The 17978-nt window shown below is 33.7% G+C and overlaps 1 protein-coding gene across 6 annotated transcripts in view; it reads right to left on the bottom strand.

Annotated features, from left to right (window-relative positions):
• Nucleotides 1-17978, bottom strand: part of alpha-Spec (alpha spectrin) — a 161085-nt gene that overhangs the window by 126107 nt on the left and 17000 nt on the right. For all 6 annotated transcript variants that reach the window (XM_089087795.1, XM_089087815.1, XM_089087821.1 and 3 more), the window contains exons 4-7: nucleotides 12342-12477; nucleotides 10201-10331; nucleotides 3989-4177; nucleotides 1788-1976 (exon numbers count right to left, since the gene is read on the bottom strand). In XM_089087795.1, the coding sequence (XP_088943921.1) occupies nucleotides 1788-1976; nucleotides 3989-4177; nucleotides 10201-10331; nucleotides 12342-12477 (645 nt within the window). The remainder of the gene's footprint in view (nucleotides 1-1787; nucleotides 1977-3988; nucleotides 4178-10200; nucleotides 10332-12341; nucleotides 12478-17978) is intronic.

Here is a 17978-nt window from a genome sequence, read left to right as displayed (position 1 = left end):
CGCCCCAACTAATCTCCAGACGACCCTTTGGCCTTTTTTTTTTACAAGGCTTTTCAAAGAGATGCGAGAACATAAGCATGTTTCATTGTTACCACGCTATCAACCATTAACAGGAAATGACAGTTGAGGAGAGAAACCTTTAGGTCTGATACTGTAGAATTAATTCCCTTTTTAATAAAGCGAATATTAATTCCCTTTTTGTCAAATTTTTGACAAAATTCTCCTCTGGGGAAGCTTAATATGGAAACAGACCTTAGCTAAGATTTCACGAAATTTTCCCAAATATTTCTAGCATAAGGAATCCAACCAAATTGTCCAAAACGGTGTATCTACATCTACTTTTTAGACAGCATGGATCGGCTTTTACTACGTATAGGCTTAAAATTTATTTTCCTTCTAAGAACATACAGTTTTTTTTTCTCAAATATCAATTTTAATACGAAGACCAAAGAGTATAGGTACTTCATGAGAATGGGAGCTAAAGCCAATGGCGAAAAAATAGGTCCTCAACACCATGTAGTATTTTGCATCTTTTTTTAGAAAATGATATCTGCAGTAATTGAAACCTAATTAATTAAATTAGTTTCGCCAATTACACCAATTAAACTAATTTTGCCTTTTTATTACATTTATTACTATAAACGCAAAAAAAGACAAATGCTATATGGTGATTGTTTTCTTCGAAATTAAAGCCAGTTTCCACCTTTACAAGATACCCGTACTCATTGAAAAACACAGTGGTTCCAAACATATTCCGAGCCTTGCCCAAACCATAGACATTTCTAAAATCCTGATGCCCCCCTCCCTCGTCATGTTTAAATTGTGTTCTTCAGAAAAGGCCATTGGTATTTGGTACACCAACTTTGTATTTTTTTTCCTATTTTTTCTTCAGAAGCTTAGAAGGCCATTAACGCGGTGTTTTTTTTTTAGGCCGTTCTCTAAGCATATTTTATGCTAGTGAAAATTTTTATTTGTATAAAACTCCATTTATACAAATCATGACGGTATTGCGATACTACCATGTATTATTATTATTATTATTATTATGTATTATTATATATATGTATTATGTATTATTTTTGCTCTTTAAATGCATTTGAATGCAACGTCATTCACATGATCTTTTTTTTATTAAGGCTCTAAATTAGTCAGGAAAAGGGTGCCCGTCCTGCTCATGATCCACCGATGGGGGCTCGACACCACATTGGGAATCACGGGAATAGCACCTAAAAAAAGTACCAATTCTATTCAGAAATGTTTATAAATCCTTTCTTTCAGGATTTTCCGTCTTTCATCAAATCACTGCAATTGCGCAGCTAAAGCTATTAATTGACTCACATTCGGAGGACAAGAGATGATTTAAAATTTATTCTGAAAAATACGTCGACGCTGAAAGATGCAATTCCCAAAAAGATTTCAGGGAAAACATAATGGCTTTTCCTTTTAGATTTTCTTAATTTAGAATTATTATTTAATATTGAAGATAAAAATACTACAGTATAACATCAAATTATCTTAAATTAAACTAAGTTAGTATTAGTATATTTAGCACTGAAGATGACGATTAGTCCTATCTGTATATGGCCTCAAAAGCCCTTTTGTCGCCTCAGTGTGCTTGAAAGGTGCAATATCATGTAGATTACTCAAACTCGACTTTTATATATTGCAAACACTATGGAAAATTTTGCCATTTTTTGGCAAAATTTTAGATAGTTCCAAAAAGCGTCTTTCTTCCCCTTTATACAAAGCACTGGTTATAATTGTATTAGATAAAAAAAAAGAATCACCTGAAGTGCCTGAACACTGGCCAAATCTCTTCCGTATTCATCAGACGACAATATTGCATCCTTTTCACAAATCCATCCAATTGTTTCATTTGCGTCTCGGTTGAATCGTTGAATCTCATGGGCACCGTATAACTTCTCTTGTCGAGAAAGAGCTAGCTTTTTTAGCCTCTGCCACGCCTCATTAAGTTCCTACAATATAGCAGAAGCAAATAGTGAAAAGCAACTCTGATAAAAATTCATCCCCTCCCAAAATTGCCCAAAGAAATCAAATACGCTGCAAAATTTCCCTAAAGGATTGTCATGTTGATGGCAATGAGTAATTCTACTACTACCAACAACCAAGGCTCCTGACACCAACAAAGCTGTTTAATCTGCATCTCCACTCCAGTCTACTTAGTTTTACGCTTTATTGTCTACTAAAAATTCCCGACTTGCATCAATTCCTTTTGTGCAACGTGTTCTTTACCTCATTTTGGGACGACCTACTTTTTAGCCCTGATAGATGGCAAACATGTATTTTCTGACGATCTTACCGTCTTGATCCATAAAACATGGCCTACCCATTTTCAATTTACTTTCACTGATACCCTAAAAAGTGAGATCCAACAAAATCTTTGTATGACTTTTGTTGGATGTAAGATCATTTTAAGAAGTGGCTAAAGCTATCCTCAGACAATCCGACATCTTTCTGATCTCCTAAAATTCAGCAACTGAAAAAAAAAAAAAAAAAAAAAAAAAAAAAAAACTAGGCCTTGGCTATTCTACTTTTGAAATTTTCACAGCATTCACATCTCCATTAATAATGTTACCTATATATGTAAAGCTGTTGACTTTACCTATATGTTAAGTAGGACTCCATGAAGGAATACTCGGAGAAGAATAAAGTTGCATTTTGCTGAAATTGAATTGATGCTAAAACATCATGATAATTTCCAGTGGTGATTTAATTTAATTTGGTAATTTAATCAGTGAAGTATTTGGAAATTTCCTTGCGAACTACCAAGGAACGAAGTCCGTCTTCTCCCAGGGGAGTAAAAATCGGATAAAAGTCACTTATCTGTGAAGAAAAATAAGAAGAAGGTTTTGAATTCACGCTAGAATTTGTTGATTCGACTAAAACTGCTGATTTGACACCCCACGAAATAAACTAAAGAAAAATACGATTATCATACTTATGTGTAATTTGTGCAATGGAATACACCTGAATGTTGCCGAATTATGCAACAACGTAGCTAGAGCGAAAAAAATTACTGAAAAAAAATTACCGAGCGAAGCTCAATCCCTCTACACTAAAAGTTAATGTGCCAAAATTAAATCTTGGTTGATGCCTTTAATGACTTTTTTTCCATCTTTTAGGTTTTAAACTCGATGCACACAAATGGTAGAAATAATTTATGAAGCAGAAAAAAAGCAACAGTTAAACAAAGTACACCGTAAAATTTTAGGGAACTATACGAGAAATAAAAAAAATAATAACTTTTTAGAGACACTGAGCATATTTTATTTGAACTTTTCAGAAAGATAAGATTTACGTAAAAATATCTATCACCAGGGGCGGAATTTGCTATGGGGCCAGGGAGAAACTACCCCCGCCGGACCTCAGTTTGCCTGCCCGTCCCCTCAGCCCCAGTTCCCTTCCTCATCTGAAATTCATTTTGTTCAAAATTCTTGCCAAAAATAAGATAAGCCTACATAATTCAAGCATCCACAGAAACTGGTTAGTTTTATTTGGTATATTTTTACTTTTATGGTTCTATATGGCTCATTTTTCAGTTCTAACTGTTATTTCCATTTGATTTGAGAAAATTGGCTCCAATTTTACAACCCCCCAACCCACCCATCCCCTCTCACCCTTGATTTTGACGAAACCACGCCACTGTCTATCAGACGCTTAGACTGCGATTGAATTTTCATCGAAACAAGCTTTAAAATACTACCAGAATTATTGATAATAACGTCAATAGGATTATAGTGATGATAATGTTGATAGAATTTACTGTTACTTACAAATCTAGTGCAGATGTCATCAAATGTAGAAAAAATAAAATAAGCTAATAGCAGAGTATTACATCTCACACTGTTTAGCATAGTTACCAGAAAAAGAAGATAAGCAAAACATGGATATCTTACAAGTTAGTTTTTGTCCAGATGAAAAGGTGGTTTAGAAAAAAGAAAGTATGAACTTCAAGAACTCATAATACCTGTTTGTGCTTTAGAATTGTCTCTTGTTCAGGATGGGCTTCATTTGCCAACCTATCTGCTAGGTCACATACTTCTGCCACCCTGTATTCTTGCGATACCAAATCCTTTTCAAATTCATCGAATTTTCTCTGTAGAACTTCAACATGACTCAAATCTTTCCCAAATTCATCACAGGTGACAAATGCCTCCTAGAAAATGGATTAAAAAGACGCATTGAATACCGGTCGTATCTAAAATGCTGGTAGGGGATTCTATTTGAGGAACAACTCAAAGCTATCGGTGGAAGAGTTGTCATAACACACGCCAGACTGACCCTTTTTATGATATACCTGTCTAACCATTCATTACTTAGTAACAACTAAGTCCCTTTCACCTACCTTAAAGTTAGTATGTGCACTTTATTCATTGGTCTTCTGTTTCGAGAAGTATTCAGTTGCGGTTTAGAGATTGCCTGCAGGCACCAAATAAGAGACGGATAAGGTATTACAGATTACTTGCTTCGACTTAAAATCTCCCAACGCATCGAGGTGCATAGAATAGCAACGCTAGTTTACTACAAAGAAACGTCCTGACTATTCGGAAGCTCTCCCATGTCTAAGTCTTCTTCAAGCTTCGGCTACTTCTCTAGTAGATATATATATATATATATATATATATATATATATATATATATATATATATATATATATATATATATATATATATATATATATATATATATATATATATATATACACATATATATATATATATATACACACATATATATATATACGCATATATATATATACACATATATATATATATATATATATATATATATATATATAAATATATGCGTATATATATATATATATATATGCGTATATACATATATACGCGTATATATATATATATATACACTACTATATATATATATATATATCTGCATATATATATATACTATATATATATATATATATACGTGTATATACGCATATATATATATACGCATATATATATATATATATACGCATATATATATATATATATATATATATATATATATATATATATATATATATATATATATATATATATATAAATCGTTTTTCTGTCACAATTTTATATATATATATATATTTATATATATATATATATATATATATATATATATATATATATATATATATATACGCATATATATATACGTATATATATACATATATATATATATATACGCATATATATATATATATATATATATATATATATATATATATATATATATATATATATTTATATATATAAATATAGTTTTAAGGAAAAAGACAGTTGGCCTTGTTTCAGAGCTGTTACTTACGGCAGCTAGGTTCATTTCCATTTCGCATCATTTATAACAACATGCATGATGACAATTTTTGAAATCGTCTTTTCTGTCACAAATTTAATTTTTTTTTTTTTTTTTTTAAGGGAAAAAGTTTCTACTCCATTCTATATACTGTTTTTCCGTACAATCGCCTTTCAAATCGTCTTTTGAAGGTGGCTTCAATCAAGTAGCTTCAATTCTCTTTTTGATACTTGTATTATACCCACTACCTAATATTCTTCTAATATATTTGTCTGACGCTCAATCCTAATGAAATATACCAAAGTAAGATAAAAATATAATAATTTAGAAACAAATTTGGAAAACAATAATTTAGAAAACAACAAAAATCACCTTCCGATTATGCAATTAACGTCGACTATTCAATCTGTTCCGCTTCGATTATACAATCAAATTGACTATGCAGTTTAAACAGTAGAACCTTACTGAAAAATTTACATCTTCTCATTGAAGAATTTTCCAGATTTAAGTCACTTGCCATTGTTATCAGAGCTTGTCGGTCTTCTACAAAGCTACATGTAATTGCTTGGTCTGGATCACGAATTTTGAGAGGGTAATTTACGCTTAGCGGTGACTGCAGCTGAATTACAAAGAAAGATTCTTTGTACCTTTGCAGTTTTGCAAAAATCTGATCTGAAAGCTCCTCTTTCTTCATTTTCCTCTTTTTTCCTTCTTCATTTTTTTTTATCGTTTTTTCAATTTCATCCGGCCAGAAATCCCCTTTAAAATACGGCAGGCCCGTGGGAAGACTTATCTTGTCACCAATGGTTGCTTCTAGAATATTTTTGTAGTCTAAAATAACTCCGTCACTTTTTCCTTTGTCTAGAATCCTTTTATACCATTCCTGAAGTCTCTTTTCATCAGGGATTTTTTGTTCGGGTGGGTGACGATAAAAAATGTATCCCTCATCATCTTTATCTGGAGGACAGGCCCAGATATATGCAGTAGTGAAGCCGAGCCTTTTAACATAGTCAAAGTATCCGAGTAAAATTTCTTGGTAAACCTGCGTTCTCAGTCCTTTGGGTCCAAAGAAGGGAAGAGAGTCTAAATATGCAATATAAACTCTTCTTTTATTTGGCTCTGGCGAACCTGAGCCATATTCCTGAACGTGCATTCCAAAAAAAACAACGTCATCACCATCAATTTTTTGAAATGCCAATACAACTTTTGATTTGTACGGGAATGATTGAGGTGAATCCTCTTGCTTCTCACAAAATAGTTTTTTCATTTCAGGTCCAATTTGGACCACCTTATTGGCTGAAGACACGACTCGGATACACACTTCCGCAGCTCCTACGTTTTGGTTTTTGAGGAAGTTATTTACTCTGGTTTGAATAAAGCTGTCAAGTTTAGTTGTAGGTAGTTTCCGAGCACTAAATCGATTGTCATTCATCGTTGCACCTTTCAATCTTAAACAGCTTTCACACGTAAACTTCTGCTCTACAATTGGCTCATAGTAAAGCACACATAACTGATGCAATTTGCGACCACAATCCACGCATTCTGTCATTGGCTCGGGCTTTTTCACGTTCGTCCCAGCACAAGGCAAGTGTGGCAGTGGATCAAATACGTACTTACGTCCGCAACAATATCCTAGTGACTGCATTGCTGAATCGACCTCTTGCGCAAATATTTGAGACAGCTTGACGGAGCATTTGTAGGCGTCGGAGGTTTTCCTACTACAGAGCTGATCCTTTTCAAATGTTTCCCAAATGTCATCAACACATTCCCAGGGATCTTTATACTGTCCTTCTTCAAGCTTCTTTTGGATACCAACCAAATTTACTGTGCTTTGTCGACTATTTGCATTTTGGAGGAGTATATCCAAAACTGGTATCATTGTCCGGCAGATTGTTTCTGGCTTAATTCCAAAAGTACTGGATTTGTACCGTTTATAGCCAGGTATTTCGTCAGTGTTAGTATTTTTTCGCTTCTTTCTTTTTTCCTGTTCATTCACGGACACACCATTTTGACTTTCGCTAATGATTTCGCTGTCAGAACGGTCAAGCTTAGATTTTTTGGTTTTAGGGTGATCACATTTGTCAGGATTGTCCATTTTACGCTTATTCGCTCTACCAATGTTGAATTTTTCTGGAACACATAAATCACTTAAACGGTACAATTTGACGGAACACTGTTTAGTTTTCTTTTGCTGGTTTTTGCTGCCTTTTCCACCAGAAGACTTTTCCGATTCATGGCTTTTGTCATACATTTTTCGTCCTTGAGTATTTAACTGCTCACTATGATATAATCTAACAAGTTTACTGTAATCACAAACAACTCTCTAAAGTAACTGATGAGATTACTTGACTGTATACTTTCTTTTAGATTAGCATCTGACGTCATTACAAATGACGTCATATTTTTTTTATGTATTATAGCTTGTTTCAAAATGACGTCACTAATGATCGTAATCTACGATGCATGACGTCGTTTGTCATGTTGCGTATGGAAATGTATTTTTTATGAAAAAATTGCATTTTGTTACAATATCCTCTTTTGTTAATAATAACAGGCACAAGATATTGCAACTTCTTTTCAAATGAGCCCTTTAAAGAACTCTCTATGTTTCTTTCCAGTATCCCGATAGTGGTCACAAGAAAGAAACACTAACAAATCAGTGGTAACCATGAAAAAACTGATTTTCCTTATTGTTCAAGGTTAGGGGTTCCCCCCTGGAAATTTTCCAGGGGGGCAGACACAAAACAGCAGTGGTCGTTGGGTGACAGTTTAGAGGGTTTACGGCGCCAAACTACGACTTTACCCCAAAGAGGACGAATCTGCACTGCGTGCCTGGTATCATAATGCAGCGCTCTAATTATTTACAATTTTGTCGGAATCCCGCAACGACAGATAATCCTACTGATTGTTCCACGGCGAGTGGAAGGCCTGAAAAGTTTTGAGATTACAAGATTAACTTACGACATTTGATATATGACTGGTTATATAAAGAAATATCAAATTAAATCGTGGTCAATGCGTGCACATCACTCGTTGATAGAGAGATATAAACTTTTCTGTTCCATTGACCATAAATACTGAGCAAAAAAAAAATCACGAATGGACTAATATCAAGGCTAATAGAAAAAGCAGTTTCTACATTATTGTGTGCAACATGTGCGTGGTATTACAAGATAAAAAAAAGAAGATATTACCTTCAGTGGTTTCTTTGTATTGTTTCTTCGTATTAAGTTGTGAGGATTTTTTCTTGCTTGCAGCATTCGATGCAGCTAGAAGCATGTGACAACAGTAGTAACTTATTGTAGGTAAATCTGATTGCTCAACCCAGAAAATATTAAGCTTATTAATTATTATAAATGTTAAGAAAATTATTATAAATATTATATTAATATAAATATTTATTATATATATATATATATTATATATATATATATATATATATATATATATATATATATATATATATATATATATATATATATATATATATATATATATATATATATATATATATATATATATATATATATATATATATATATATATATATATATATATTAAGTAATTATTATAAATATTAAGAAAACAACAGATCTCATTTTCATCTGTGTAATGCTAACGTTAAAAAATTAAATCTCGGGATAATTCAGATTAATAAGGAATATTTGGTTTTATTTGCTCATTTACTTACTTTGGAAAATGATTGAGGGAACATGAAATATCTTCTCAAGAAAATTAAGCATAAGAAAGTGTGTATGGTATTCTGGAACTAAATAGAAATGATAAGGGGAATTATCTGATACTACACCAATGCTAATTTAAAATTATTCTTGTCTCTGCAATTTGAAAAAGTGGTGATTATATGCTGAAAATTGTAAATTTTGCTTTCAGACAACGAAGCGGGAAGTTTCCAGCACAGGTATAAACTTCTTGCTGTTACAGATATATCAAGAACACTTATCTATGAAGACATGAAGAGGTAGTGGCCTGGGTATAACCCAAACGTGAGATTAAGACCCACCGCCGGCTACATCGCGATGGTGCATAATTCTTTTCCCTTTTAAATTGATCTACGTAATGCTTATATATGACAATATCATTATTTGACGAAAATAACTAATAATAACCGTTTCATGTAGACTATAATTGCTTTACCCCCCCCCCCCCCTCCCCCTCCTTGCGATTATTGATGGCTTTGAAGGTACAATTTACAACGTATTGATATGCTAATATGTATTTGATTCTTTTTAAAAATTATATTTAACTAATATTTTCATATAAATTATTTATTAAATCCACCAAATTTTTTTAGCATGGCTATGCATCTACTAGCTTTTTTTTAAAAATAGGTTTCATAATAAAATTTTCTTTTTTGGAAATTTTATTTTAAAAAATATCAACTTGATATTCAGAAATTTATCAACTTTGTGGAGTAATTTTGATCTATGATAAATTCAAAATTCACTTACTTAAAATAGATATCGTAGTATTGGCAAAAACCTCGACTAAATTACGCTATGTCTTACAACACAGGAAAGAAAAAGAGAAAAAACTAAGCATGATTAATGAGACTTGTATAAAACAGAATAAAACAATTACTGAATCGATTCTTCCTCCATCTTATTGGCTCAAACTTTTTCGTGTGTCAAGTAATGGCTTTGGGGGCAATAAAAGGAGGCAATAATGTACCGTGTACTTCAATAGCGAGGAGTGATTATCCAAATTTGTAATCCCCGTTGTTTCAGCGCTGGTATTTTCAACGTTCCAGTTGCATACGTGTCATATTTGGGGCCCGGTATAATTTTTGTTGCCCGTTTTTGAACAGCTCCGTGATCGTCACTCAAAAATTCGAGGCAAAAGATTTAATTAGAGAAATAATACCTTGTCATTGATCCAGAACATTACTTCATCACATTGACGAAGATACTGAACAAAGACCAAAGCCTGTCTGAGTCTTACTCCTTTGTCATCGAGTCGCTTGATCAAAAGCTCCCAGAGGCGGTGCAGCTCATCTGAAATATTGCGCAAAGTAAATATTCATCCTTCTGAAGAAGGATGACTTCTGAAGAAATGGACTTTTGATGAAGAAGGACTTCTGAAGAAATTTTCAGAGAATTTATAAGGTCAAAAAAACCCTTCATGGAGACAACAGAGCAACTTTCAGATTTCAAATTCTGACACATTACAATGTTTACATTTTTTTACATTCCACGAGAGATATAAATCAGATTCTTCCCAAACTATAATTTTTTTTCCAAAACCAACTTTTTGGCGTAGTTTTATCAAAATTATTTAAAAGAAAAAAAGAGTTTAAAATCCATTTTTACGTCTACTTTCTGCACTCTCCTCCCCTCTTTTCCCGAATCCTGTTTTTATATTAATTCTATTTATCGATCCAATGTTTCTTTCTTGAAAAATAAATAATTTTGCAATTTCAAATGTAGATTTTATTGTTAGATATAACCTTAAAAGAGCATTCTTAACAATTATATATAATCTTGATGATAGAAGAAATTGTTATATAAATGATACTAAAACTATCTGTTTTGATAACAAATAACTATTCTTTTACCACATTTCAGGGTAGTTAAGAATATATTACTTATTTGGTAAAACCAACAGGCTAGTAAATTTGAAGGATAAACAAGAGGTTGCGTAAAACTTTCCAATTGTTTACTAACTGAACAAACATGTATTCCCTGACTTCATTTTTGAGCCAGTAATTGGTAAAGCTGGTGGCTGAAATAGACATAATTTATTTATTTGAAATAAAGCTAAATTCTTTCTCCGTCAAAAGGAAGATGAAGAAGACGATTACTTCTACTGCAGTTTAGTAGCGCCACGGAATATAAGATCAACTACCTTGAAGCTGATATGAGGTGGGGGATCTTAATGGTAAAACTATGAAAAATCGAAACAATCTTAATTCTAATTGCCAATAATCATATAATTTCAATCAGAGATCTATGTTTTTGGATCAAACCAGAAATTTTCCGAAAAAATTTAGATTCTTTAGTTTTGAACTAGACTTACAATAAAATCTTGAGGGTTGACTGGGCCAACATTTTCCTTTAACTAAACTTATTGTTTTGTTTCTATTCTTTCGTCTTTTGTTTCTATTATTCTTGTCTTCTAGACTATTCTTTTGTTTTCAACTAGACTGAAAGAGAAATACTGTGCCGAATAACATTGGCTGGGTCTGCTTTCAGCTACTTTAGAAATGTTTGGAGAAATAATAAATATTCCCAGAAGTTAAAGCTTAAAATTTATAATAGCAATGTGGTCTCTGTCCTTATGTACGGTTGCGAAACTTGGAACATCACTGCTCAACTAGAACGACGACTCCAGGCATTCGACAATAATTGCCTAAGGTCTATCTTAAATATACATTGGACAGAAAGAATACGAAATGATGAAATCTATCGTATGACAAATCATACCCCCATCCTTGATCTTATTAGAAAGCGGCGATGGATGTATTGGGGGCATATGGTGCGAATGGGGAAGGAAGGCTGCCACACGATGCATGGTGTTGGACACCCCCCGGTCTCCGCAAATCAGGGAGACTGAAAATGACCCTTGGCAGGTCGCTAATGAAGGAGGCGAAGCTGGCGAGGTCCTCGTTAGAGAAGCTATGGTTGAAGGCTCAGGACAGGTCGTCGTGGCGAATCACTGTTGCTGCCTTATGCGCCCCCAGGCGTAGGAGGACCTAAGTCTAAGTAAGACTGTCAATAAAATACTGAGGGTTGACCGGGCACACCAAAAACACTTTCTTTTATTTACAAAAATATACCTACCCTGCCCTCTCGGCAGAATTATTTTTTTTCCAATCTTATGTACAAGTGCCGAATTAATAGCTATGACAAAACAATCTCATCGCTTTTTTAATAACAATGGTAAAGGTAGTTTACTCTTCAGAAATGCAAGAAAATACTTGAGAGGCACCTTAATATTCACTTTTCAGCATATCTGGATATAATTAGTCTGAAATCAATTAATAATCAAAAACTGAATCTACTTACCGAGTCGTTTTTGGATAGTCTCAGAAGCAAAATGTCCTTGGTTTATCATTGCCATTCCGACCTGGTCCAAATTTGTTATAGCATTACTATGGGCAATCACCTCTGCTTCGAATGCTAAATGTTTTTGGATTTTAGCCTGAAATTGGTAAGTTTATGTTAAAAAAAATAGAGATGAGACGAATAAACAGGAAATGGGCAAACTAGAGTACAACAATGCATTTCACTTCAACATTACAATAAGGCTTTAAAACGATATATATATATATATATATATATATATATATATATATATATATATATATATATATATATATATATATATATATATATATATATATATATATATATATATATATATATATATATATATATATATATATATATATATATATATATATATGTATATATATATATATATATATATATATATATATATATATATATATATGGATATGGATATATATATATATATATATATATATATATATATATATATATATATATATATATATATATATGCATATATATATGCATATATATATATATATATATATATATATATATATATATATGTATATATATATATATATATATATATATATATATATATATATATATATATATATATATATATATATATATGTGTATGTATATATATATATATATATATATATATATATATATATATATATATATATATATTCATTGGTGAATGTCCGAATGTTAGCTTAGGTTTTTAACCCGTTTCAGATATTTATAACCAAATTTAACCTAATCTAATCTAACCTAGTGACATAATCAAACCTAAACTAACTTTAAATTTTACCGCGATAGCTTGCGTAAGACTGAAAAAACTGACTCGCAAAGCAAATTGAATCCAAGCATAGAAAAAGGAATTTTGGACATTCACCGGTGAATGTCGACATTAACCAGATTTTGGACATTCATGGCAACACATATCCATCGACACACAAATTCTGTCTAATATCGACTGAGGATATTTCAAGATTTCAATTATTGTTAGGGGTGAAGCATCTAAAAAGGGGGTGGGGTGAGAGGGGGCTGGTTGTCCTCATATTATTTTCTATGAACCTCCTGAACATGCCCTGAAAGTTTCGACATTATACTCTAAGCCGTTCTTGAGATATTACTGACAAGCTCTTTTGACTACCAGCATGCACAATGTGTTATGATTTTGTTCAAAATCCCCTAAATATATTTTGAAAGTACTCTATGTAGAAGTAGTCGCAGTGGCAAGTAGTCAAAGTCATAATCGCAAGTTATCGGAGTCAATGTCGCAAGTCAAAATTGCTCACAGTTGAAAGTAGAAATAGTTGTAGAAGAGGTATTTACACTCATACTCGCAAGCAGTTGTAATCAACATTGCAAGTAGTCAAAGCTGCAAGCAGTCGTAGTTAAAGTCACCAATAGTCACAGCTCAAAGAAGTTGCAGTCACTAGTAGTCATAGTCGCAGTCACAAGTAGTCACAGTTGCATACGCTGTAGTAACAGTGGTAGTAGCTCTGAAAGTTCCTAGCTAATACCCTACCCTTCTCAAAATATGGCATATAAGCCCTTTTAATAGCTTAGAGGTGCATAGTGTCTTATGATTTAGTTCAACATCCCCCTCAACATTGGCTGAAACCTTTAACCCCTTCCGACATCCAAGATCAAACATTCCTTCCTTTCCCAATGATAAATCCTGCAAGTAGGCAATGAGAAAATTCCATAATTTACTACCCAAGCCCCGAGGGTGGAGGGGAAGGGGCATAGCATCCCCGAAGGAATAGTTATTAGACCTTTTGATTATAACAAAATGGCTTTTTCGTAGTTTTGATCAGTGTTGAGACAAAAAAAGGCTTATAATAAGGGCGAAGGGGAGGGCAGGGCTGGTTGCCCTCAGATCACTTTTCAATACCCCACTTAACATACCCTGAAAGTTTCTTTTTATTATCCTCGGCTGTTCCTTAGACAATGCTGATGCTGCTATCTGTCTTGGCTTTTATCTGTCTACAATTCGCCATGTCTTGATGCAACCTACTGCAAAATACTTGATAAATTTAAAAGAGTCATGCCCATTCTTGTTATTTATCTATGTTTCAGCCAATTCAGAATGCGCCTCGCAATCACTTGGACTATCTGTTTTAACTTGCATTTGACTACAATTGGCCATTGCTGTATCCCGCCTACGCCACCTACTAGGCGAGAATTAGTATCCGCGATACAATATCAACGGGTGTACAAAATACACCCTTTTGAAAACCAGCATGCATATAGTATATTTTGCTCAACATACACTCGACATTTCCTTAATAATTCATCTTAGTACCTTAAGCCTTTTGGAGATTCAAGATCAAACATACTCCCCTTTCCCAATAACAAACCCTATATGTCAACAACGAGGCCGCTTGCATAATTTGCAGCCCTCGCCCCAGGGATTATGCCAGGGATAGCCTTTTCATCCCTCCCCTGAGGCATAGTTATTTGACCTAACGACTATTTTGAACAAAATGGCCAAAAATCTAAAAATATTGATAAGATGTCTCTGGGGGCAGGGGAAATTAAACGCCATGGGAGGGGGGCTTGTTGCCCTCTAACCCCTTTTGACTCTTAAACTGGTACTGGAGCTTTAAATTTCCAACCGAATAGGTCCCCTCTAAAGTTTCTGCCACCACCCCTTCCATGTGAATTGGCTCTGGCAAAATAAATAAATAATACATTGAGGCCTTACGACTCTTTCCTATAGGTAACGCTAGAAAAGCTAACTTGTTAGCTTTTCTTAGATCACCGGAAAAAATCTCGTAAACAGCAACGAACTTCTATTTGTTAACAATCCAAGTCCGTTAACTTACTGCAATCATCACTTAGCCTATAACGTAACCTTTTTAACAAAGTAGATAATCTATTCTGTTTCACTAATAAACTTCGTTGGCAAATTCCGTTTTCCCGAGTCAAGCTAAATAAGGCCATATTCACGCGTATTAGGGGCATTGATCTCGACGGCAAAATCTTGACAAATATGTTGACACGAAAGAAAAGACAATTTATACCGAGACGATTGGAAACTGCTCAAAGAACTAAAAAAATCATGATATCCTGGACATCAACAGACATTCCCATCCCCTCTATCTGGACGCCCATTTTTTTACCTTCTTCTTAAAAAAAGCACCTGGAATCCTAAACGGGCTCCTTTCGTCTTTCAACAGCGCTTTTTCATAATCATAATACAATTAAAAAAAAACATAATATAACAATCAAATACAATTCACAATTCAATCTATTTCCCATGAGAAGTTGATTCGTAATGTCGATTTGAAAAGAAAAATACAAACTAGAAAATCAGCAAGCTTGGGATATAGAAGCAAATTGGCAGACACCCCCCTCTCCTCTAGCAGCTTTATAATTCGGGCCGGTGCCCTAGGAAGTCAAATAAATAAAACAGGCAACACGACTGTAACTCCTTGTACACAAAAAGTTCTGAGTGATCCCTGACAACTCTGTTACTTAAACTATTTTTCAGTTATCGTAGATTCTGAAAATTATTTTTCAGTTATCGTAGAAAAAAGAAATTATTAGGGCGAGTCTATAAGGATTACCCCCCTCATATTTTCCTTGGTTTGATTAGTAAAGGATACTTAATAGAAAAAATAATTTTTATCGTAACAGCTTTATATTTTTAGTACTTTGGGGGAGGGGGCAGGGTAAGTATATTAACAAAGACTCACTCCCATTTTCTGCGGTTTATATTGTCAGGTTATGTATTCCCAGCTCGAAGTTTTTAGCAACTGAAGATCCCACCAGTACGCTAACATTACTTTATTGATTTCCCTGTACCCTCATTTTCAGTATCTTTAACTTTACCAAAATCAGCAAGCTGTAACCCTACTTTTAGATCCAAAATGAACTGAACTGAATACCGAAGAATATAAACTATTTCTATACGGACGGTTTCCCTTTGAGATGTTTTAGATATCTAATGTGGAGAATCAAATCCAGCGGGGATTATACTGCAACAACATTTTCATAATTCTTTTGCTGATTTTCAAACAACAAAAAGTTACTGAGACAACGATTCGTCATGGAATATTAACTGAGATATATACAAAGTCATGGCAAGTACCCAGAGCTTTGAAAAAGCCTTAAACCTTTAAAATTAGATTCCTCGATACAGTAGTGGCTGCTGTTACCTAGCAGTCTCAGCCTTCACTGACAAAGGACACTCAGGAAACTGTTTCATAATCCAATTAAATGAAAAAGAAAGAAGTTTTTACAACTGAAAGCTAAAACTTCAACACAACCGAAATTATTCTGTTTCTGAGTCCCCTCCGCAACCACAGTTTATAGAATTAGCAGTATGATCATACCCTATCTCACCCATTATAAAAACCCGGACCAAGGTGCGAGTGCTCCAGAGAACGTTTTTGCAGATAGAAACATAAGCGGCATTATATCTTTTCACGGGTAGACAAGTCAGATTTCTCTTGGACACGAAACAAGTGGAAACCCGCTATTACGAATAATGCACTTTGTAACCATTTCTCATTGATTGACAGAAACAGACTAACCCGCTAATGCAGAAAGAAGTGGGAGGAGCTTTTTGTTCGTACCGAGAATGAAGACCAGAAATGATATGCGATAAACTTACTGGATAATTCTATAAACTGTGTCCGCAACCTTTCGCCCTTCATGTTAAAGTTTTTTGGTGCCAAGCTTCTTCTTCTTCTAATTCAATGGCCCTTGTGTTCCAGCAGCAGTTCTCAAGAATGGGACAAAAATTCAAAGTTTAGAAATAAGAGCGAATTTTTTTGGTGCTTTAAAAGCTTCTTCTTCCAATTCAACGGCCCTTGTGTTTCAGCAGCAGTTCTCAAGAATGGGACAAAAAATCAAAGTTCAGAAAAAAAGAGCGAATTTTTTTTAGTGCTTCAAAAGCTTCTTCTTCCAATTCAACGGCCCTTGTGTTTCAGCAGCAGTTCTCAAGAATGGGAAAAAATCAAATTTTAAAGAAAAGAGCGAATTTTTTGGGTGCTTTAGAAGCTTCTTACTCCACTTCAACGGCATTCCTATCGCAATGAAGATCCCCAAATGAAATGCTATATTTACCTAATAAACTAGGATTTCTTTTAATAAACATAATTTCCAGATACCTTTATATTCTACAGGTGAAATGAAGTGACGTACTACTTAAGACATCTGGAAGCATTAACTCAAATAATATTCTATCAAAATTTCCGATAAATACCAGTTTTGTTGAATAAGTTCTTAATAATATTTTTACTAGAGAATTTCAGTTGGACAGAGAGGGACATTATCGTTAATATGGATGGAAATTCTAAATGACTTTTGGTCTTCTACGCAGGATAAAACATCACACCCTCTCCAACAGGTTTGTCATATGTTTAAACACATTAAATACATACTTTTGAATACATTGAAACATTGTATATAAATGGGAAAAGAGAAATATTTCCATTTAATGGCTGGAAATAAAACTTTTGGTAGCACCTGCCACCCCCCCCCGGCGCACCAAGAAGTTTCTTGATGAGGCTCATTATGCCCCGCCACGCCTTTTCCACCTCTGTGCTGCATAATTTTCTGATACTTTTAAGTCGATTGGCTAGCTAGTATTTCAATCGGTAG

The sequence above is a fragment of the Artemia sp. Qi Xiang Cuo genome, chromosome 1, assembly GCF_049724085.1.
Source record: "Artemia sp. Qi Xiang Cuo chromosome 1, ASM4972408v1, whole genome shotgun sequence".
NCBI classification, from domain to species: Eukaryota; Metazoa; Arthropoda; class Branchiopoda; order Anostraca; family Artemiidae; genus Artemia; species Artemia sp. Qi Xiang Cuo.
The sequence above is the reverse complement of the archived record's forward strand: the minus strand, read 5'-3'. Positions and strand labels throughout refer to the sequence as shown.